This window comes from Anas platyrhynchos, chromosome Z, assembly GCF_047663525.1.
Source record: "Anas platyrhynchos isolate ZD024472 breed Pekin duck chromosome Z, IASCAAS_PekinDuck_T2T, whole genome shotgun sequence".
NCBI classification, from domain to species: domain Eukaryota; kingdom Metazoa; phylum Chordata; class Aves; order Anseriformes; family Anatidae; genus Anas; species Anas platyrhynchos.
The window spans coordinates 82,132,964-82,155,378 of NC_092621.1; the positions used below are offsets into that span (position 1 = coordinate 82,132,964).

The window sequence follows — 22,415 nt, forward strand, 5'->3', positions numbered from 1 at the left end:
TAGAACTGTAACACTTTTATTACCATTAATTATACTTTTTGTCCGTGTAAACTGTTGTTTGACACCACAAAAGTCTTGACGAATTACAGAGCACAAATTCCCAGCTGAATTTTTTTGTAAATTCTCAGCCTACTGAAAACTGAGTTAACATACATTAGTTTTTACAAAGAAAGCAACACAGTTCCAAATGTCCAAAACGCTGCAATATTTAAACTTACAATGTTTGTTTTAAATATTTAATCCAAGCAGTGTTAAAGGGACACTGTCAAACTCTTGCAATGACATATTTGGTAATACCTAACAAAAATAGTCACAGACAGTTCTTTATATAAGACTCATCTTTTACCTAATAGTGAATTATAAATACAAAAATAATCTCAAGACCTCAAAAACTAATTTCAACTGGATTGTAGCAGCAGTTTACTAACACACCCCATTTGGGGCTATGTTCACATAAAGCTCACTTCTGATCTAGGAAATTATTCCATAGATTTCTGTAAAGGAAAAGAAGAAACAGGTAATTGCTGTTATCTATATATGCTTAACAGGCTGACCTGGACACTTAAGGATCTTTTAGCTAACACTAAGCACAGATTTAAGCAGAAATGAGAGAGGAGATTTTTCCTTTTCAATTGGCGTACCTGTGAGCCTCCTGCTAGGAGCTCTGGTTTCAGTACAGTAGAATCTGGCTACAGGGCTCATAAGGGGAGAAGGAATAGGTTAAACTACAGTTGTGTAAGACGAAATGCTAAATCAAACTGATCTCACTCTGCTAATTAATATTTCCAAAACTTTAGCAGTCTCCTAGATATTGGCAGGCTTTGTGACAGGTCTCTGTTGTCGAAATTATTGCACAGGTTTATCGTGAGTGCTCCCGCACTCATTGCAAAAGCACTGAGCAATATTACTACTGGTGAGATGCTGCAGACATCTGATTTGGAGGAATTCAATCAATTGCTGTTAGGTAACCTGAGGCACCATGCCTTCATCCAGATAACTGGTGTGAGGTGCACCGCTTTGTCTATTCTGACTTAAAGAACTGCGTGTGGACTGCTACAAAAAACAAAACAAAAAAAAAAAAAACAGCAGCATGTTAGTCAGCAGGGATAAAAAAGAAAGCCACAAGGTGAAGTTTGTTTTGTGCCTCTTCATGGAATGGCTTTTTTGTTTCCCGGACTAACTCCCCTTTCATATTCCTTCCTCTGGCCAAACAAACTGCTCTTGGCTTCATATATGAGATGAGCCTGTCCACTGATCAAACGTTCCTTGTGTAGCATGTCAGCATACCTGAATTCCTCCAAAACAGAGACCATGATGCAAGTGATAACAAGTCTTCCAGGTGCCACACTGTCACACTTGTTCTGCCTACACAAAATTTCGCTGCAGCTTGTAAAGAGGGGAGAGAGGCACAGCTAACGAGAACGAGGCACATCACAGCCTATCAGTACTACTGTCAGTAAAGAATATACTCAAATGGTAAAGACAGGAGTGCAGTGAGCTGTGAAAGGAGAAGAGGGCTATGTAGGATACTCTCCTTCATCATTTCTAGATAGACATGCTTTTTATTTTGCAACTGGTTTCCCAAAAAGGCCGTTTTTATCACTGGAATTTACACCTGTTAACAAGGCCACTAATTCCACTCTCCCATGCCTTTGGGCCCAAACTCCCTTTCCGTCAGGAATGATGAGAGGGGAAAACAAAGCTTCCATGCAGAGTGAAAGCCAAACAGATAAGGTAAAACTCCACTAAAATTTGGGAAAAACATTTGCAATCTTATTAGGAAAGTGTATGTTTATATACAAAAACAACATCAGACAGTGTCCTTTTAAAGAAGATAAGTACACAGGCTGTTATAATAATTACATGAACATTAACCATTTCAACAGCTTTTAAACTACACACATTCCACACTCAAAAGCGAGTTACAATGTCACTTAGCATTCCTCAACGCATTCAGCTTTTTTTTTTGGAACAGACTCAAGTGCTTTACTTTTCATAGGCACCAAAACACTTCATAAGCAAACAGTAAACAGCTCCAGATACATTCCCTGTGCGGAAATAAGCATACCAGCTGTTTTCATCCAGCACCTGCAGCGGGGCAAAGTGATGTTATTGCCTCCACCCTGTCCCTCCCACAGAGTGCTCACAGCCAAGTCACAATCCAGTCACACATAAATACACTTAAACACAAACAAAACCTTCACGTTTGCAACCACCTGTTTGGATCTCTCCGATTTAGAGAATACCCTAGTCTGTAATTAAAGCTTTTATTTTATAAGCTCATCAGAAAATAAGGAAAAACAACACACCAAGCAAGGGCCCAATCCACGTTGTACAGACTAGCATAACACATGCATTCGATAGTTCATTAACTAGCACACCTATAGCAAAACAGTTCCCTACCTGGCAGTGACAAGGCTTATTCTTCCTCCTCCATCAGGGTGCATGTGTCCCCTGCACCCTACTGGGAAGCATGAAAGCCCTGGTATTGTCTGCTGTGGGATCCACATCAAAAGCTGTTTTTGTTAAGCTGGTGTTATCATCCAGCTTGGAAATTTGGTCTATACCGTTTCCATACATCAGTGGATTCTGCACAAACTGCCAAGCAGTTACTTTGCAAAGATGCTGGAGATGACTGCTGCAGGGGACAGCAAGCTGTAGGTGAAAATGGCTACACCTTATCTCTCTCTGCCCACTGAATCCTGCCATGGTATTGCTCTCGTTTTGGTGCTATTCCCAGCATAAATCAGGCATCAGCATGAGCTGTGCCAGGCCAAAACCTGAGCAGGATTTGAGTGAGCAGCCACAATCCTAGTGCTACATCAAAGAAGTTTCAGGCATGGATGTAAAACCTCTCATTTTGGCATATACATATCTGTTAGAATCATATCAAAAATAAAATGATATATTTCAATCACAATATGTGTGCAAACATGCCCTGAAAAAATAGAAAGAAAAATGGCAGCTTTGGCAAAGCTACTATCTTATGCATTTTTCCATAAAAATAGGAACAGAGTTGGCAAAAACAGTAACTTTTACAGCTCATCCACATCGTTTTGCCAGCTCTTTCCTAATGAATACTGCATTTTGCTTGCACCAACATTTTCACAGGTCACTTGGTTTTCCACAAGGGGACAGACCACACAAAACGCACCTTCAGGAAGAAGTGCCTCTGGAATTCGTGACACGAAGTGCTATGCTTGCAAGGGATCTCATGGCACAGGTAGACACTTTGTGACAAAATCCCGCTTGGGAGATGTAGTTGGAAGCTAGGCGATACAACCTTTCTGCTCCGAATATGTTGAAGTGCCCAGGCAGTACCTTCTCCACCAGACCTCTGTCCACCAGCTCCATCAGGCGCTGGCAGCTTGCAACGTAGTCACTTACTTTGCTGTAGGGAAGCCAGTCAATCATGGATCCGTCGTACACGACGTCTCCGCTGAACAAAATCTTGTGCTCTCGGTCGTGTAAGCAAATACTTCCTCTGGAATGGCCAGGCATGTGCATGACGGTGAGCTGTCGGTCTCCAAGGCTGATCACATCCCCTGCAAACAGAGGCATTACAGGGATGAACGCATGCATTTATCCTGCACGTTAAACACCACGAAAAAGTACAGCCTACAGCTACCCATGTGTGTTTAAACAGAGTACACCCACAACAGCAGGAGCAGGACCTTTTTTGCTTGCTGAGCGCCAGAGGCATTTGAAAAATGCACTTGACAAGATGCTATTTCCCAGTGATAGTAATGGATAACACAGGCTTGAGCGGTATTAACTGAGCCAATTCTCACCCTAATGAGCTGAATGACATAAAAATAAATGGTAGAGAAAATAAAACAGGAAACAAACAGAACACATCTAAGCTATGCCTCCCTTGAAAATTTCCAAAGTATTTCACAGTTTATTAAAGTTTATCCTCAATTCACCTAGGACTCAACCGCAGTCACTTTTGCATGGCAAAACAACAGGACATAAACTGCAGAAGGAGTAGCAAGTTTGGCCTCCGAACATGTTTTTTTAATTGACTTGAATCAGACACAGAAAAACAGAATGTTTTTCTCCATCTTAAATGTGAATGCCTTTCCATTGCTCTAGACCCTGAGCTTGTGTCCTCAGCAGAAAGCCAGTCCAGGGTTGAAGGATAATTAACAAGTCTGTTGTTAATTTTAAGTTATAATGCCAGCTTAGTTATAAATGTGCAAAATCCATTAATTCACAGGTGATAAATACATAAACTTTAGGGCTGGGAAGAGAAGGAGTAAGAAACCTTCTCTAAAGCATGTGCTCAGTAACTATGCAAAGCAGTTACAAAAAATAACATCCAGCACCACAAACTTCATGGAATGGAGACCGGCATACACCAAGAGTTGCATAAGAGGACAATGCTTGGAACTGTAATATGCATTGCAGGTTGCAAAGTGAAGAAGAAGCTCCCAAACTTCTGTTACATTAGAAGTGCAACAGTTAGGGAACCATCTGGCTCAACCAGCAGGTATCCTCAGAGTTACTCAAGACACAGCAAGCCTGAGGGTGTAGCCCTATGGACAAGAAGGGCACTTCACTCTTGAAAGCTAGACCTCTCTTTGGAAGACCTGAGTGCTTTGGGACTGGGTTGGGAACTATTGCCTCGTGTTCCCAGGGTGATGTAAAGCACTGTGCCAGAGCTGGGAGTGAGTCTGGGAGGGCAGAGTTAATTCCAAGTGCTACAGGTAGGGATGCAGGAGGTCATCCACTCAACTCCATTCACAAAGCGCTAGAACAGGGTTTAGAAATCACTGCAGAGCTGGCATTTAACCATACTGTACCTATCTGGGAATCGGGTCCCCGCATCTGCAGCAGCAGGCAGCCTCAAACTTATCAGAGAGAATTTTTAGACAAATTCTGTTTTAAAGGAAATGCTCAGAAGCCTTGATAGAAGTAGCAGGCCTGCCTTGAGAGAAGATTATACAGAAAACTCCTGTTCTGGTGATTGAAACAGCAGTGGAGACGGTGAAGCTATGGGAACAACGTGGCCCAATGGGTTTCAAACCCATTGCTCCAGCTGCTGAGAAGTACAAGGAAACAGAATATGACATCCAGAATTGACAGAAACGTGCATATATACATATATATATATAAATATATATATATAAACATTGCAACAGGTAAAGGAAACTGCAAGTCTTACAAGATACATGTAACCAGGAAGACGGTAGGTGGTAAGGCAAAATACAAGTAGATGCCACTGTAGCTGGAACAGACAAAAGGAACGGTGCCTGAAGGCTCCCTTACAATTATGTTCACGCAAAAACTGATGCCAATAAATGAAGCGGGCACTGTACAAGTAAAAGCCATGGCTTTGGATTCTAACAGAACTTAACTCTGCAACCTCCTGTATTTTGAGTATATACTGGATATACTGGATATACTTACCCCAAAAAAGTTACACATGGATTGACATGACATGCCACTTCCACAGGGTTTGTCTCCATGAAAGCTGTGCTAGAAACTCTGATCTTACTTCAACAGTGAGCACGCGCGATCTTTCATGATTTTAATAATTCCTCCCATTTGAAGAAAAACCAGCCCAAACTCCTGCTGACTATTGTGAAACTGCTCACCAAATCTTCTCTGAAGTCTTTAGTTAAGCCTTCCCCAGCACCTCTGCAGGGTGATGGGCTGGGACAGCCAGGAAGAGGCTGCAACTACCTAAGCCATCTGCAGGAGGTGTAATCTGTCTATCGCACTGCTACCCTTTAACTCGTGCCCTATGGTGTTCTGCAGTTAGGCTACCTGTTGCCAAAATAACCTAGTCATTGTTAACGATGAAATCAAACTGAAAAAATTAGCAGAAATTTCTGTTTTTTTAATATACCTGTACAAAGCCTTTTGTGGAAGCATTACATTCATGTACGTTCTTCTGCAGAACACAGCCCGCATGCTTTGCTGTGTGTATTTCACCAATTAGTTTTTACTCACTGTTATGCCTTGACAGTTTATGAGCAATAAGGGTTACCAGACACCAGAAATGACTGGCACGCTGTCCGTCAGCCTCTAAATGCTGGCTCCCTCCAGTGCTGCTGAGCAGTCCTCATCCTGAGGCAAAAATCCTGCACCTCCAGGCAAACAAACAGTGTGAACAGTGGGCATTTCTAAGCATGTTCCCGAACATGCTTACAGCACGGGTGCAAACGGGGGGGTTTCACCCGCTGCGTGCTGATTTTTTGTGTGTTGCGGTGAGGACTGTGGGGTGGGCAGGGGACTGTGGGGTGGGCTGGGGACTCCAGAAAGCGGCTTGCGGAGGCTGTATGCACATGGAAACCCAGATTTTGCAACGGAAAGCAGGCAGGAAAAGCGGCATGCGGAAAACTACGAATAAAAAAGGCACAAAAACCGGGTTACGGACACCAAGGAGGGCACAACGCCGTCTCTGGGCAGCACCCGACGCGGGCGTCCCCTCAGGCGGCGCCTCCCCACAGCGCCCGCGGGACGCGGTGGAGGGGGGGGGGGGGGGGGAGGCGACAGTGGGGCGGCGACAACCCCACAAATCCCCACCGCCCACAGCCCCCCGTGTCCCCCCGTATCCCCCCGCGTCCCCCCGTCCCTCACCGTCCTGCAGCAGGCGGCTGGGCCTGACGGGGGGGACGCGGAACTGCCGTGCCCGCCATCCGGGTCGCGGCGGCCGCGCCACCTCGCGGTCCCACAGCCAGGTGACGGCCTCGTAGTTGTCGCCGCGGAGCAGCGCGGCCGCCTCGGCGCTGTGCACCGCCACCTCCTCGAAGTGCCGCAGCCCGCCCGCGTGGTCGAAGTGGACGTGGGTGGCCACGGCCAGCAGCGGCCGCCCGCCGGCCCCTTCCAGCAGCCCGGCAGCCCGCAGGTAGTCGGGCAGGCTGCGCAGCCCCAGCCCGGCGTCCACCACCACGTCGCGCTGCGAGCCCCGCACCAGCCAGATGTTGGCCCGGTTGCCCGACTCGTAGAAGCGCTCCTGGATCCAGAAGATGCCGCCGCCCAGGGGCTTGTGCGCGAACCACTCCAGCGCCGACATGGCGGCGGCGGTGGCGGGCGGGGAGGGGAAGGGACGGGGATAGGGTTGGGGATGGGGGGGGGAGCGGCCGGGACCGCCCCACTGCGGCAGCGCCGGGCGGAGCGAGAGAGGGTGAGGGGGGGACGGGGTTTGAGGGGGTCCCGGGGGTGTGAGAGGGGATCGGGGGGGTGAGGCGACAGGGGGTGAGGGGACGGGGTGGGGGGAGTGAGGAGAACGGGGTTGGGGGTGTGGGGAGACCGGGAGGGGGGTGTGAGGGGACAGGGGGTGTGAGGCGATGAGGGGACTCGAGGGTACTCAGGGACTTGAGGGGACTCAGGGATTTGAGGGATGTGAGGGGATTTGAGGAGATTTGAGGGGATTTGACGGGACCCGGGGCCATCAGGGGGTGAGGAGGATGAGGGGACACAGCCTGGGGGTTGCGAGGGGATGGGGGCAGTGTGGGTGCCCCGCAGCGTGAGGGAGTGGGTGTGATGGTAAAGGGGCACAAAACAAGGGTGTTTTGTATATTTTCACCTTGCAGGGGACCGAGGCTGTTGTGGCAAGTGTTTGCACCCACACTGATTCCTTCAGGGACATAAGGTAAAGCAAAGCAAACACAACACAACCCCAGCATTTAAACTGCAGCCCTTTCTCCTCCACCTGCTCCCCTCCCCACCCCTCCACCCTGCTTTATTTTTATTTTTTTTGCAGCCTCCATTGGTTGCACCCTTCTCTGAAAGTCAGCAGGATGGGGAGTTTTGCTCAGAGGACAAGTTAACAGGGACTTACACAGGTGTTTGGCCACCACAGCAGGCACGAGGCCTCTGCAGACCTCTGGCTGCCTGGGTGACACCACAGGCAGCTCCCATGGCCAATATGTAAAACTCGGCACGCTTAAACTGTGCTTTGGGTGGCCCTCACATCCTTCTGGTGCAACGGGATGGAAAGTGTCCACAAATGAGAAGAGGCACCCAGGGGCTTGTCACACCTCGGTCATGGCTCTTGAAGTATAAAGCTGTCGTGGTAACTTTCTCAGGCGTAGTGGGTTAGTTGTAAAACACGCGGTTTCCCTCATGATTTCTCTTTCATGATCGCTTTATGATGTCAGTAGACAGAAACGGCTTAAACACTCAAAAACTTGTAAGTTTCAGCAAAACTTCTCACTTGGAACAGGGTTAGCTTTAAAGCTGGATACTTCTCATCAAACTAATTCACTATTTCAGGAAAATCTTGGAATTAATTTTAAAGCTGAACTTAAAAAAGTGACTGTTATATTGAATCCAAAAAATGTGCCTTTTCTCGGTACCTTGTCATCTCCCTCAACTCTTGTTTGGTTTTCTTCAGTCGTCAGTTCCCTTTTTTCACTCCTAGATAATTGTTCATGTTCGGGGCTTTGCTGTTATCTTTTACCTGTCTTCAATTCTGTCAGTCTTACATCTTCTTTTTCATCTTGTTTGCAAATTACTTTGCTAATTTATTTTATTTTTGTATTTTCAGTTCATTAAATGTTCAGGCTTAGATTTTTCTTTGTTGTCTTTCTTAAAATGATTTATTTAGGGCTTTATGATTATTTTTAGATAGTTTTCTGTGTTGCTGACTGACCTGGAAATGTATAAAGTGATTTCATTTTATCCAACCAAAGCTTATTCCTGTTGAAAATAATACACAAGAAAATACCTGTTTTTTTTCACTGACATTAATAAAAAGGCCATTTCTTGCTTTTGCAGGAGTTGTAACAAATCTTAAGTAGGCATTTCCTTGTTCATACTCATCATTCTGTACTGGGTTCCTTGTTGACTGGTTGGCAGCTGTTTCTCGTTCCCCATTTGGACTTCTTGTCTCACACCAATGCCTGCAGTGGGATGCTGTGGAACTATTTGGGTTTTTACAAGTAGAGCAGGATGGCAGGAACAAGCTTGATCATACCCAGCAGCTTGGTAAGCTGCAGGGTAGCAGTGCAGTTTATGGTAAGCAGCACAGGAGAGTTCTGGGCCAGAAAAATGTTTCTCACAGTTTGCTTTACCTGCCAAACCATGGGTCATACAATTCTGCGATGGAGTGAGATGTGGCTGTAAATGTCAGCTGTTTTTTTTTGTTTGTTTGTTTTTTTGGTTTTTTTACAGTCTTGCAGCAAATTACTGAACATGCAGTCTATTTCTTTAATATACTTTGTGAAATAGTTTAAAGCACCCTCCTTTTATCAACGGTAAGCTTACAAATATACTGAATTGGCGCAGAGAAATCCTTCGATGCTTTTACCTTAAGCCTCTATGCTTTTGGCTCTTTTTTTGAACCCAAAGCTAGTTACAAAGATAAAGGAAAAACAAAAATGGAAAGGGACAAAGAATACTCCAGAGACAAATACGGACTATTTTTTGAGACTCATTCAGGAAGTGCAAAATGCCTTCATAGTAAGTTCCATTAACATTTTTTTTTTTCCTATCTTGTTTCTTCTGCTTCGTCAGCCCTGATTGAACTCAATCAATTCCATGGATCTAAGCTTTAGAAGAGGAAACTATGAAATTCCTAGGTTAGATGGTAATTAGGTAATTTCAGGCATGCAGAGGTAGGTAGCTACCAGAAATGAGGAGAGGAGCTGTTTTGAAGCATGTGCCAAATTTATAGTATGCAGAAGAATCTAAGATGGGTGTTAAAGTTTTTGCCAATTTAGAATGATCTTTGAGAGTGGTTTTAAGATTACTGCAATATTTGCGACACATTGGGTTTTTACACAGCACTTTTATAGGTAATGCATTGCATATATGTAAGAAAAATGATTCTTTAAAGACCTGTAATCTTGTAATCTTTGCAGGAACTCCAAATGGCTGGGTCAGGTAGAGGAAGAGGACGTGCTGCGTTTACCTTCAACATTGAGGCCATTGGCTTTTCCAAAGGTGCATCTCTACCCGACGCTGTGTGTAAGCCTCCCCCACCATTTCCTGTAAGTACATCAGCTACCTCAGAGCACGCTCTTACTGTTTGGGTAGAGTGTATTCACTTTCATTGTGATAATAGAATGAAGTATAAGAACAACCCTAAGCACTTCAGGTCAGTTTTGAGGTACTTAATGTACTTCCATTTGTTTCCATTATCGTTTTTATCATTACCACTTCCTGTCCCTTTGCTAACTGTGGTATCCCATAGTTAACTGGATTGCTTGCAAGATGTTTGTTCATTAAGGTCCTCAGCTTGATTTGGTTTTCTGGACATTGCAGTAATAGTAACACTGAGGATCTGAATTTGTTTGAAATAAAGTTATACTCGCCTTAGAAGCTGCAAATGGATCTGGATTTATAAGGTTACTGTTGATGCAAGCACAGAAAGATTCAGGATGAGTGTTTTGTGCCTCTGTAGCCAGAATGTGAAAATAACTTGAAAACAACTGAGATGTGTTCTATATAATTAAGGAAGTTGAGACTGGACATTTGGGTTATGTTTAGGATGTATCTGAAAATTAAAGGGTAAGAAAGAGTAGATAATTTTCTTACTAAGCTGAGTTTTACTACACAGGCAAACTTGGGCAATTTTGAGGCTGAAAAGTAGTGTTGCAGTGTTGCAGTTTTACATAACAGAATTTCCCATTTATGTCAGGATTTGATCAAGGTGCATGAAATTTTTCTCAATCTCACGTGTTACAGAACGTTTTAGTTTGACATGTAACCAGTGGGATTCTGAGATTTCCCTGAATAGTTATTTTGCCAGTGGCTTTGATTTGCCGAACCATGTTACATGTCCTCAAAGTCCACCATTTCCCTTACAATTCGAATTGTCTGATTTCAATTACAGTGAGCCATTTACATTGTTCCTACTGTAAATGTTGGCTGCTTGACAGCTCTAAGAAACTGCATTCTGTATCAACTGTAGCTTCTGCAGTCAGCAGTGGCTTTGGCTTGTAGTAGAATTGCTAGCCCCACTATATCTAATGTATGCCATGGAGAATTTAGAGACTTTTCTTCCACTCTGCCATTCAAAAATTGTGTCATAACTAGAACTGTTTAGAAATTCCATGAATTATATTTAATGATTGGGCAGTGACCAGAAGTATGACACTGCAGCTGTTGATTGATTGATGCTGAAATCATTTTAAGCAGTAAATTGTTGCTCTTACACGTTTCTAATAGGAGCTTTCTGTGATCTTATGGATTTCCTGTAAATGCAATTAAAACCCAGTTAAGGTGCATCAGCATACCATCAGCATCATCAGAGATTTAAAATGTTGTCCATCTAGCAAACATAGCTGTAATTGGCGAACTCTTTTCGTGATCCAGCTCTGTGACAGTGCATTGTGCATTGCAGCTTAGCACTCAGATACTGTCTGTGCACCACGTATCAGGTGATATCCAGCTACTACATACCAATTCCAGTTACTACACACAAAAATATCCAGTTACTACATACAAAACTATCTATTTACCACACACTAATTCCATCTTTGGCCCTAGTTTGCTGTATATTTTAAAAACTCTTTTTGCTTATTCATCTTTCCCGTTTCAGGAGCCATAGTTCAAAAGCAAACAAACAAAACACCAAGAAAAACCTAACAATTCATTTAAATGCAAATGAAAGAAATGAGATGTGTGCTACCTGGTTGTGACATGACATCAGTCAAACTGTGTCGATATTATCCAGAGTAATCATACTTTAATGTAGGTGCAATACTGTTTCAGAAGAGGTTAAGACCTGGGCTATGCTGACCGAAGTGACAGTTTCTGATTTATTTAGGTTGGCAAGAAAAAGTGCTCTTGGGATTTAAGAACCCTTAACATGGGCTTAAGGTGGATGTGAATGGCTATTTCACAGGTTTTATGTATTTTTCCTGTATTGCTTGATACCTTTTTACAGAAAGATACAGTGAAGTCATAAAAGGTATACATTTGTTTGTAAAATTATGCATGTCAGAATGCGGTAAAGTATCTTTGCAAAGTGGTATAATGCCGAGTTGCACTCTTTCAGGACTAGGTATGTTTGTTGTAGCTTTTTTTAGTGTTCCTGCATGTTTGATGGATATTAAGACATTATAAATAATAAACATAATTTGTACAGAGTACAGACAATAAGCCAGTGCCTCTGAAAACAGGAGAAGACGAAGATTACATGTTGGCCTTAAAACAAGATTTTAGAGGAACTATGAAAAAAATGCCATATTTTTTGGCAGTAGAAGAAGAACGTGAAGGTTTGTTTATGTGCTTTTCATTTTTACTTATGTCTTCGGTATTTATTCTCTGGAGGATAATGTAGTGAAATGCATGTGTTGAAGATGTATCTAGTGCTGATAACGAGGAACAATAATTAGCCATACTATGACAATATGGATTTTTCCTGCTTTTACACTTACTGAAGTTGCAGATCACTTGTACAAGTGCTGTAACTGGAAAGCAACTGTTGTTTGAAAACAAACAAACAAAAAATTTATAGTAAATGTTAGACTTGAAATTCAGTTGCCATTTTAGTTATGTAAAGACATATTAAATAAAATACTTATTTTAAGTAGCTGGATGTTATAAAACGTGCTGTTCTAGAACATGAATTTTTTTTTCCCCTGAGTCCATTCAGGGAAGATTGGTAAGTGTTACTGAAATCACCTGAAATACAAAGATTGAGATGAGAATAAGCAATTTACGGAGGTTTGCATCAGCAGACCTGGATTTGAAGCTAAAAGCTTGTTCATACTGTATGTGACTTGCAAATCTTATATGTAATTAAACATTAACAGCCTTGTTACTGCTCGAATAGAAATAAATGCTCTGCTATACTGGACATGCAATCATACATCATTATACTCTTAAAATCCAAGCTTCCTGGTCAGAAAACTGAGCTAGTGGGAAGGAAGGAAAGGGGAGCAGGGAAGGAACAGCTCTGTCTGTTTACCGTGCTGTGGCAGTATTTTAAACATGTAGCAGCCACAGGAGGTTATTACAGGGAGGAGTGCTTCTTTTCACTTGTGATTTTTTGCTGTTCCTGTCATCCTTCTGCATGTGCTGGTGCTTTTTCTGAGTGCTATAAATGGTAAGCACTATTACAGGAAGGTAGGAAGTAGAGAGTATTGGGAAATGCAGTTTGTGTCAGACCCAAGGTCCAGCCAGTGCAGTAGGCTGCCTTTAATGAGCTTTATAAAAATGTTTAAGGAATCCAGTGTAGCCAAACACCAGGATAATCTTTCTTGTTGCTATTGTGTGCTGATCCTGAATAGTGAGAACTTACTTGAACTCTAGAACATGAGTTTTAATATCTGTCCTGAACCATCAAATAATTTTCTGACTCTGGCTATTCATGATACAATTACACAGACTCATCCTCTCTAAAATGTGAGTGCATTTTATTCGTGGTGTACTGGTGAATTCCAGCTGTTTTTGAGAGCATATGCAATTTTTATCTTTTGTTATGCTTTCAGTACAGTACTGTGATTAACACACCTTATTGATCGTCTGCTTGTTCTTGTACTAAATCAGTGTTTGAACCGGAGCAGCACACTTCAGTATGACCCTACAGCCTTCAGACTTCTCCCCCCCTTTTTTTTTTTTTTTTAGTTTGAACACAGATGTTTAGCCAGTCTCTGTGGTGTTTCAGTATTCCTTCAGAAACTCCCTGGGAATTTTTGCTGCCCCTGAATGGCTACAAAGACTGAAACAGTTTCAGGAGCCCTGGCTTCTCACAGTAGATACTGCTGATCATCTGATACTTGCCACCTATTTCTGTGTCAGGCAGGAGCTCCTGGCTCCAGTCCCTCTCGAACTCTCTCAACAAGTGGCTCTCAAAAAGCAGAATATTTTTTCTGACCCACAGCTGGAGCAGGGCAATCACCAGGACTCAGCAGGCAGCTGTAGCACAGCGCAGTGGTCTTGCCAGGTAAATGCTTGGTTATAAGGCAAGGAGAACAAGAGATCCGATCTTCATCCCTTTAAGATTGTAGTAGAATTCAAAATAACTCCTTCATCTCTTAAATAAACACATTTCACTATTTTTGGGTTCTTATCTCACAGAAGCTTCCTGTGTCCTTGATCTTTGTCAGGCTTGAAATTTGCTATTTCTGTTTGAGGCACAAAAAAGGAAACTGGCATGCCTGAAAGCCTGTCCGAGTAGTTTCCAAGGAAGCAGCTACTTCATGAGAATGTTACTTCTCTTTTCCAACTGGGCCTCACATGGTAGTTCTAACCCCAAAGTCATCTTTGCTTCTGCATCTTTCTTCCTGAGGTGTGGTGGTCTCTCAGTGTTGCTAACTGTGCCTTGTGTGTTGATGACTGTGCCCAGTCATATAATGACTGTTTTTCCACAAAAGAAAATGACATTTTCAGGAAAAAAACAGGTACGCAGGTACCTGATGGAGTCAAATCTTCAGCTACGCTCAGTGTTTCCCTGGGGATACATTGATAAATTGCCTTAAGTTGTACTGAACCTTTAGTTAAGAAAAACTCTTCAGTTTCAGGGTTTTGGTATGGAGCAATGGTTGTCTGCAGCTTAAACAGCTTGCTTTCATCTCATTATTTTTAACTGATCTTTTGGGTTTTCTTTTTTACAGCTCTCTCCCTCCCCCTTTTTTTTTCTTCTATGTCATCATAAAAATCTGGCAGGAGTAAGAGGAAGGCAGCAAGGGGACCATGGGCAGGAATTTCTTAGACTGGCTTTGCTACAGGAGCAAACGGATTGTTTTAAAGAGTCAGCACATCTGTGAGCCAAATGTCATTTGAAGTGTGAGAAGGGAAACATTTTAATTAGTTAGGACATAGCTATCTATCTTTCGTCCATTATTCAGGTAGTAAACCAAAGACATGTCTAATACTACCTAGCAATTTTGATGCAGTAGTATACTGTGTAGAAGAGATTTTCATCATTCAACACTTATTTTTAGCAAGTAGTAGCCATATTCTTTAAGTTCTCAATTTTCTTCACTTCCTAAGCTATGAATCATTCATCTTTTTCCCGCAGGTATATCTGCTGCAGCTGGGTGACTGTCACCTTGGCAGTGGTTTGGAATTAATTCATTAACTGTGAGTAGCAAGAGTCAGTCAGGTGTATTTTCTTACTGATGGCATCAGCAATTAATGCTTCACTAAAGGTTATCAAGCTGAAATAAAGCTACTAGTTTATTTCCCCTCTGTTGCTGATGGTTTCCTACAGCATCTGTAAAGGCCACCTATTTCTCATCTGTTAAATACCCCTTGGACACTGCCATTTTAAACACAGTATTTTTGTTGCACAGTTTTAGGTAGGTCTTCTGTTTGCCCTTGTCACAACAAGTTTAAAACCAAGTTTAATTTCTGACATCTTCATTTTCTGACTGTTTTCCCTGGTGAGTATGCTGGAAGTCTTTGACTGTACAGGTCACAGTCCTTACTTCGATTTTTTTGTGTTACATCCACAAAAATTGTCCCTGTTTAAGTAATTAGTTATTACTGACATCAGAATCAATAATCTTGTGTTCAGTGGATTTTGCAGTTGGGCATGGTATTGTGATAAGAAAAAATGTGACTGATTAAAAAATACTTAAGTTTTGGTACTCCTTTTGTCATGAAAGATTGCACAAGATTGTTTATGCAGTATAACTGCATGTACCTACAGTGTATAACTACTGTATTATTTAAAGTGCATTTCTCAGTTTAGTTCTTGTGCCTGGAAAGAGGAAAAATGGACTAAAATGTTGCTGCTGTTTCAGAAATATTTGTTATACTGCAAAGGTTTGCCATCGCAAAAGTCCTGCGGCTTGATCACAATCAGTCAGACACGCAGCCTTTTGAGAGCTGGGAGTTCTGGGTGCTTTTAGGACAGTGGTGACAAATGTCACCGATCGGTTTTGTTGTAGGGGTTTGGCTGTGAGACTGAGGGGAAGCAGGAGGTGAGCATTCATCTCATCAGCCGTCCTTACCTGAGTATATCTGATCTGCTTGTGATGTTTTTATACGTTTCAAGCATAGATGAATAAAATATTATCTTTTTTCTTTTTTTGACTTCCCAATCATGGAAGGACGGAAAGGTTGAGTTAGAAAGACACCTCAGGAGCTCATCTGGTCCCACCCCTGCTCCAGCAGGGCCACCCAGAGCAGGGTGCCCAGGCCCACATCCAGGTGATTTTTGAAGATCCCCCAGGAGGAGGCCCCACAGCCTCTGGGCAGCCTGTGCCAGTGCTCAGCCACCCGCACAGCACAGAAGTGCTGCCTGGTGCTCAGGGGAACCTCCTTGACCCTGTTTGTGCCCACTGCGTGCTGTCCTGGCACTGGGCACCACTGACAAGAGCCTGGCTCCATCCTCTTTGCACCCTCCCTCAGAAATTTATAGACATTGCTAAGACGTCCCATGAGCCTTCTCTTCTTTAGGCTAACCAGCCCCAGCTCTCAGTGTCTCCTCCTAGGAGCAAGCAAGGGCAGCAGAGGCACTTTGCTAACTCCTCTTCAGTTTTGTGTCCAGCATGACCCCAGGTCTTTTTCTGCAGAGCTGCTTTCAAACTTGTTCCAGTGCTTGTTCCTCTGGACTTTGCACTTCTCCTTTTTTAAGTTTTTCTTGCCAGAGCATTTCTCCAGCCTGTCCAGTACAGAACAAAACAGAATATCCCAAGTTGGAAGGGATCCACAAAGATCAGGGAATCCAACTTCTGGCTCCACACAGGACCACCCAAAAACTAAACCTGAGAGCGGTGTCCAAAAGCGTCTTGAACTCCATCAGGCTCAGTGCCATGACCACATCCCCGGGCAGCCTGTCCCAGTGCCCGACTACCCTCTGGGTGCAGACCCTTTCCCTAACCCCCAGCCTGACCCTCCCCTGTCCCAGCTCCATGCTGTCCCCTCAGGTCCTGTTGCTGTCCCCAGAGAGCAGAGCTCAGCGCCTGCCCCTCCGCTCCCCTCGTGAGGGAGCTGCAGACCAAGTACCCCTGGATGGCATCACTACTCTGGTGTTTCTGCCACTCCTGCCAGTTCTATGCCATCAGCAGACCTGCTGAGGATGCACGGTATGCATCAACCAGATCATAATGAAGATACTAAACAGGACTGGACCCACTCTTGACCCTGGGGACCTCCAGACAGACTTTGCACCTGGTCATCACCCCCTGGGTCTGGCCGTTACACCAGGTTCTGACCCACCTCACTGTCTGCTCTTCCAGCCCATACGTCAGCTTGATGGACAGGAACAGCTTTCCCTTGACTGAGAGGAGATACTCAAAAACTGGAAACTCTTTTTCTGGGGTTGGGGAGGGAGGTGAGTATAAAATGCAGGTTTTTAAGGTACGTAGCATATGATTAGTCCTGGGAAGTGCCATGAAAACTGCTCAAAGTAGTGACATGGAACTGTTTTTAGCTGTTCAGCAACAGCATGAGAAAGTGCTCTGCGTGGGATAAGGAGGATATACTTATGTTTAGCTACAGGAAAATACCAAAGCCAGCGTCTGGATTGCCTTTTTAATTAATTCAGTAACTTTTTATATCTTTCTCTACAGCAATTGAAAGGTACAGTAAAAAGTACCAGAGCAGGGAAAAGGAGCATGCAGCGTGGACCCCAGGTAATATCTGAGATTACCAAAGGCTAATTCTCTATTAACCTGTGCAATTATCTGTTCTTCTTAAATGTTTGATTCATTATTTTATAAGCAATGTAAGTATGCAAATCCTTACCAATGCATGTTATTCCCTCTTGAGGGTTATGCCCTTGTCATGTTTTCAGATCAAGGGGAAGCGTTGTTTTGTCCAAAAGAAATACAAATCTGGTTTTATTTTTTACTCATTCAAAACAACAGCAAGAATGCAAGCTTGACCTCGGTCTCTAGCTTTCCCTCTTCCTTACTCCCCATGCAGATGTCAGTTTTGAACTGGGAATATACAGAAATGCTACTGAAAACAAAAAAAAACACAGTTTCTTTGTCACTGCTAAATGGTTTTTATGACATTAAATTTCCACAAAGGCACCAGCATAGATCAATACTGCAAGCTTAATCATAGTTCATAAATAAGAGGCCATCTGGGCCACTGGAGGGGCTGAACTTTGTCTCACCCAAGCAGATACCAGTTTCCATTAACTGGGTGAAATGCTGCTTCTCCCTGTACTTCCTCAACTTAAAGTACAGCCAAAATTCAGTAAAATTGTTGGGTGCTAAAACAATTAGGCATACACGTAAACAACACTGCAGGGGTCCCAGCCTTCTCAGTGTTGGTGGGAGGGGGAGGATTACCACAGTAAATCGTTGTTTACATGCATCAAAGCTATTTTCTCTGCAGATTGGAGAAGACTCCCAAGAGAAATGAAGCCAAGAAAAAAGATGAAAAAAGGTAGATTATATATTTTTAAAGAGCATTTAATACACACTAGTTGAGTGTAAGAAAACATGCCGGAGCTGGTTAGGGGAAAAAATGGTAGAAATGTTAACGAGGCCTAATAAACAGGGCTTTTGGCAGTTATTTTCTAAATAATTTACTAGTCTGCCTGGCTTTTATGTTTTGTTTTTTTGTTTTGTTTTGTTTTGCTTTGCTTTGCTTTGTTTCTGTAGGATTTTAACTTAGAGGAACAGATCTCTCTTCCTTTAATGGTGATGTACTGTATTAACTAGCTAGGTGCCAATATGCAATAGTGGAAGATTAAAGATGTAAAAAAAACTTTTTTGTTTTGGAATTTTGTGATCAATTCCCCTTCTTCTATTCACCAAATAGCCAGCTGTTCAGATTTTCTCTGTATTTTGGGTTTCCCAGTTACATTGTTTATGATTTGGTTGACTTTTGCATTTATTAGGTATTTCATATCTGATTTAATATAGGTTACTTTCTGTTTTCCCTGGTTTTACTTTTTTTTTGTTTATTTTCAGCTTTCTTCTGCAGAATTGTGAACCAGATCCTTCAACAGCAGTTGGAGCTGGTATTGGTTGTTCTTAAAGGAAAAAACAAAAGCAAACAAAAAACTTTTTAGAAAGTGTTTTCTAGTGTGCATGACTTATTTTAAGTTCTCTGTAGAAGCCTGTTGCTCTGTTGATGTGAAACAATGCTTGGCCCCCTGTTTCTAGCTGTCTGTTAAATATAATTGTTTACTTTCTTGTTCTCTTTGTCCAAGTCCTTAATGTGTCATTTTTCAGTTCAAGGATAAAATAGAAAAAGAAAAGGGAAATGTGCAGTAGTCATGGAGACTGGCTCAGCTGGATGCTTTGTTCCTTTTAAGAGCGTCATTGAGAAGCATGGTATTAAAGGTAGACTGCAAGATTCAACCAAAAATTAACTGCTTATTTGCAAAATCCCGCAAGAAAACAGAACGTACACATTTTCTTTTTTTTTTTAAAAGGAGAACTCACACTGGCTTTTATAAGCCTGCAGGCAGCAAGTATCTCCCCGAGATTCCATGAAATTACAAATGCCAACCTACCATTCTTTCATAGCCTAATGTTCTGATTATCACAGAGAATTACTGATTAATGTGATTTCTTTCTCTAGTCTTTTGTGCCTGCTTCTCTACTTGCTCCTGAAAGTACACTTTCTTACAAAATTTTAATGACAAAGACCAGCTGACCATCCAAATTTGATTGGATAAAAAAACTGCTTTTTTTTTCCTAAAAGCAAGAATCATGCGATTTTAGTTCTTTTTGGGGGGAGTGGGGGATATTGATGATATATATGGAGGCCATACAAAAGTTGTAATGCTTTTGTGTTGAGGTTTGTATGTAGCTGTTGAGTGACACATTTGCCTGTCTGGTATGCATCCGTGGTGTGTTGTGAGGACAGCCATGTTAGGTGACACTTTAGTGGAACAAAGGCGAGGGAGTGCAGTGCATTTTATCTGCGCTGATATGCAAACAAGTTTCCTACCATTCTACCTTCATAGACTGTAGGAGTGGTTTTTGGATCGCTGCAGTTACATGCACAGGCCTGGCTTCATTTTCACTCTACCTGCTGGTTTCCCAGAGTGTTTTAACAACACATGACTGTGACTGACATAACTTTAGGTAGAATGCCACATCTCATCTGCACAGCCTGGGCTGTGGACCATGTGATCCTAGGTATCACCAGTGTCTCCAAAAAAAAAAACCCCAAAACCACAATAAAATAAAAAATAAAATAAAATAATAAAAAGAAAAACATTGTAAGTTGACTGGCCTCAGCTCCTGTAGGCCAGCTATATGCATACATATTACATCAATCAGATGTATGCATTTAGGCCAAAATCCTGTAACAACAGGTGTTTCAAAAGATCAGATTGTATTCCATTGTACCTCAAAGCAACGTGGATGTGAGAAGCTGTTTTGCTTAAAATTCTACTGTCCAATGATGGGTCCCTGTCTCTAATATCACGATGAGCTCTGGAGACGCCCACCACTAAACGGAAGACTTTGCATGTCTCTTTGGGCTTCCAGGCTGTTTATTGAATAGAAATTATCTCTAAAAGTCTGCAGGTGTTTGTGCAGATACAATCATTTTTAACCACACTTGTTTTCCCTAAAAGCCTCCTTCATTCTGGATGTGTTTGCCTAGAGAGAGTTCACATGTTATTACAGAACAGCTTGACTTCCCATAGCTGTGTGTGGTGCTTTTGTCACATAATCCCTTCCTAGGCAAAACACTGAAACGAACAGAATGTTATTTATGGCAAAATGCAGCCACTCTCATTGCAGCTTTTAAAGTTCTGCTTCCTTAAGTATTAGGACACATAAAATATGTATCACTGGGGGTTACTGTCCACATCAGAAAGGCTATCCCCTCCTTCTATCTGTGCACATTAATTATACTTTCAGGTACCATGTTGTGTAAAAAAAATAAAAAGGGGGTGGAAGGAACATAATCTCAACTGAAGCTACTGTGTCTTATCAGAAGCTGTGTAGCTACACCAGTGTGGAACTTCACAAAGGCAGTTTTACCCTGCTGAGAAGAGCTCAGGTGCTAGGTGTAGCCCTACGTTGTAAATTGTATGCGGTGGTGTGCAGTACAGAAGGAGAAGGGCAGTTAAATCATGGAAACAGGACGTCTCTGCAGAGCTCTTTAACTCTGCTCAAATATTTCTCAGTCTGGAGCTCCTTGTTTCTCCCGGTCAAATTCCCCTCCTGGAACTGGGAGAGGTATTCCTCAGCTGAGAGTGCTGCAATCAGACAGCTCATACCTGGGTACATGGAATGTTATTTTTGACCTTTACTCCACAATATAGTTCAGCAGTACAAGGCTGAATTGTAGGGAGTAACTCGATAAAGGTCATGTTCATGTAAGAGCCATCGCTGGTCCGCAAGCCACTTTGCTGCAGTAACCACATTACTGTGTTGTAACTCATATACTCTCCTGTCTGCCTTTTTTTTTTTTTTTTAATGTATCTATCTGAAGTGCACTGCTGTCCTACCTGTATATGAACAGTAATATGTTTTTATCGTTTCAGCTGATGAAAAATATCAACGTGGATTTTTTTTTTCTAGTTTCTTAATACAGTGTATGTAGGTGAAAAGTACTTTGCAGAACTGAATGACATAGTTTGGCCAAAGCTTTGGTCAAATACCTGCTTAAAGACAATTTCAAACTCGCCCCAGACACATCACTTAGATAAATAAGGCCACTACACCTCTAAGAGTGATGTAGCTCAAAGTCTAAGATAATTTTAATACAGAGAGTTTGGGGTTTCCACGGCAGTTACTGTTCTCAAGATACAAGCTCTTAGGAGCAAATGAAAAATTTACTGTCCAAACAAATAATAGTAATATATTTTATTTCAGCAAGTGCGAAACCAAGAAAGGCAAACAGCTCTGACCCTAAAAGTAACCTGGATGTGTTGAAAAAAATTGAGGTAAGATGTGCTTAATCTCACTAAGTAGTACAACACAAATTGCTGAAGGAAAACAAATCCAGATTTTGGTGTTGCTTACACACCATGTGGAAATGGGAAGCTAAAAGGTGAAATAGTTGTTTGGTGCCTTTACTTTATGGCATGTGGTACTATTTTGTCGGGTGTGACACGGCATCCTACTGTGAATTACTCCAAGAGTGGATGCTAAAGGGAAATCATCATCTCAGTTTATTACAGAAGACATACCTTTGTTAGAATGGAAGTCTGATGGCTTATACTTGATAAAATAAGTCTGTATGAAGTTCTGGCCACTTTATGTTTTCTTTAGTTATTGTCAAAAAATAAATAAATAAAAAATGTGCAATGTTGTTATGTTAGTCATCTTGCTGCTAGCTGCAGCCTAACACTTTGGTCGTGCGGAGGGCATGCTGTTACCTTAACATGGGATTACCATATAAACAAAATTGTATTCTGACAGGAGTTGGAAAAGAAGGATGATGAAGAAGAGAAATCTGAAGATGAGAAAGACAAAACAAAAGACAAAGAAGGTGAAGATGATGACGAAGCAGAAGAACCAGAGGAATATGATGAAGAGGAGCACGAAGAGGTGCTTTTTTTTTGGTTCCTATTTACAGCAAGTCAGATTGCAGTCATTGAGTTGTGTGTTGGCTGCCAGCCAAATGTCCCTAGC

The 22,415-nt window shown here is 42.4% G+C and overlaps 2 protein-coding genes across 3 annotated transcripts in view; one reads left to right on the forward strand and one right to left on the reverse strand.

The window, feature by feature from the left end:
• MBLAC2 (metallo-beta-lactamase domain containing 2) lies at positions 1–7,072 on the reverse strand. The gene is made up of 2 exons (XM_038169995.2): positions 6,589–7,072; positions 1–3,545 (listed from the first exon to the last, which is right to left on the reverse strand). The coding sequence occupies exons 1-2, from the start codon at positions 7,022–7,024 to the stop codon at positions 3,157–3,159; spliced, it is 825 nt and encodes a 274-aa protein (XP_038025923.1). The 5' UTR covers positions 7,025–7,072; the 3' UTR covers positions 1–3,156.
• Positions 6,919–22,415, forward strand: part of POLR3G (RNA polymerase III subunit G) — a 21,108-nt gene continuing 5,611 nt past the window's right edge. Inside the window, exons 1-8 of one of the 2 annotated variants that reach the window (XM_038169998.2) lie at positions 6,919–6,997; positions 7,545–7,603; positions 9,816–9,944; positions 12,047–12,176; positions 17,427–17,489; positions 18,202–18,252; positions 21,654–21,724; positions 22,203–22,331. In XM_038169998.2, coding sequence (XP_038025926.1) covers positions 9,825–9,944; positions 12,047–12,176; positions 17,427–17,489; positions 18,202–18,252; positions 21,654–21,724; positions 22,203–22,331 — 564 coding nt within the window. In that variant the 5' untranslated portion in view covers positions 6,919–6,997; positions 7,545–7,603; positions 9,816–9,824. Of the gene's footprint in view, positions 6,998–7,085; positions 7,136–7,544; positions 7,604–9,815; positions 9,945–12,046; positions 12,177–17,426; positions 17,490–18,201; positions 18,253–21,653; positions 21,725–22,202; positions 22,332–22,415 lie in introns of those variants that run through there. The other variant, XM_038169997.2, reaches the window with a different exon arrangement.

Bases quoted from the DNA above. Each gene is read 5' to 3' on its own strand.
- MBLAC2 (XM_038169995.2), bottom strand. From the start codon at position 7,024: ATGTCGGCGCTGGAGTGGTTCGCGCACAAGCCCCTGGGCGGCGGCATC. The intron at 3,546-6,588 runs GTGAGGGACGGG...CTCTGTTTGCAG, and splicing joins CAGCCGCCTGCTGCAGGACG to GGGATGTGATCAGCCTTGGA.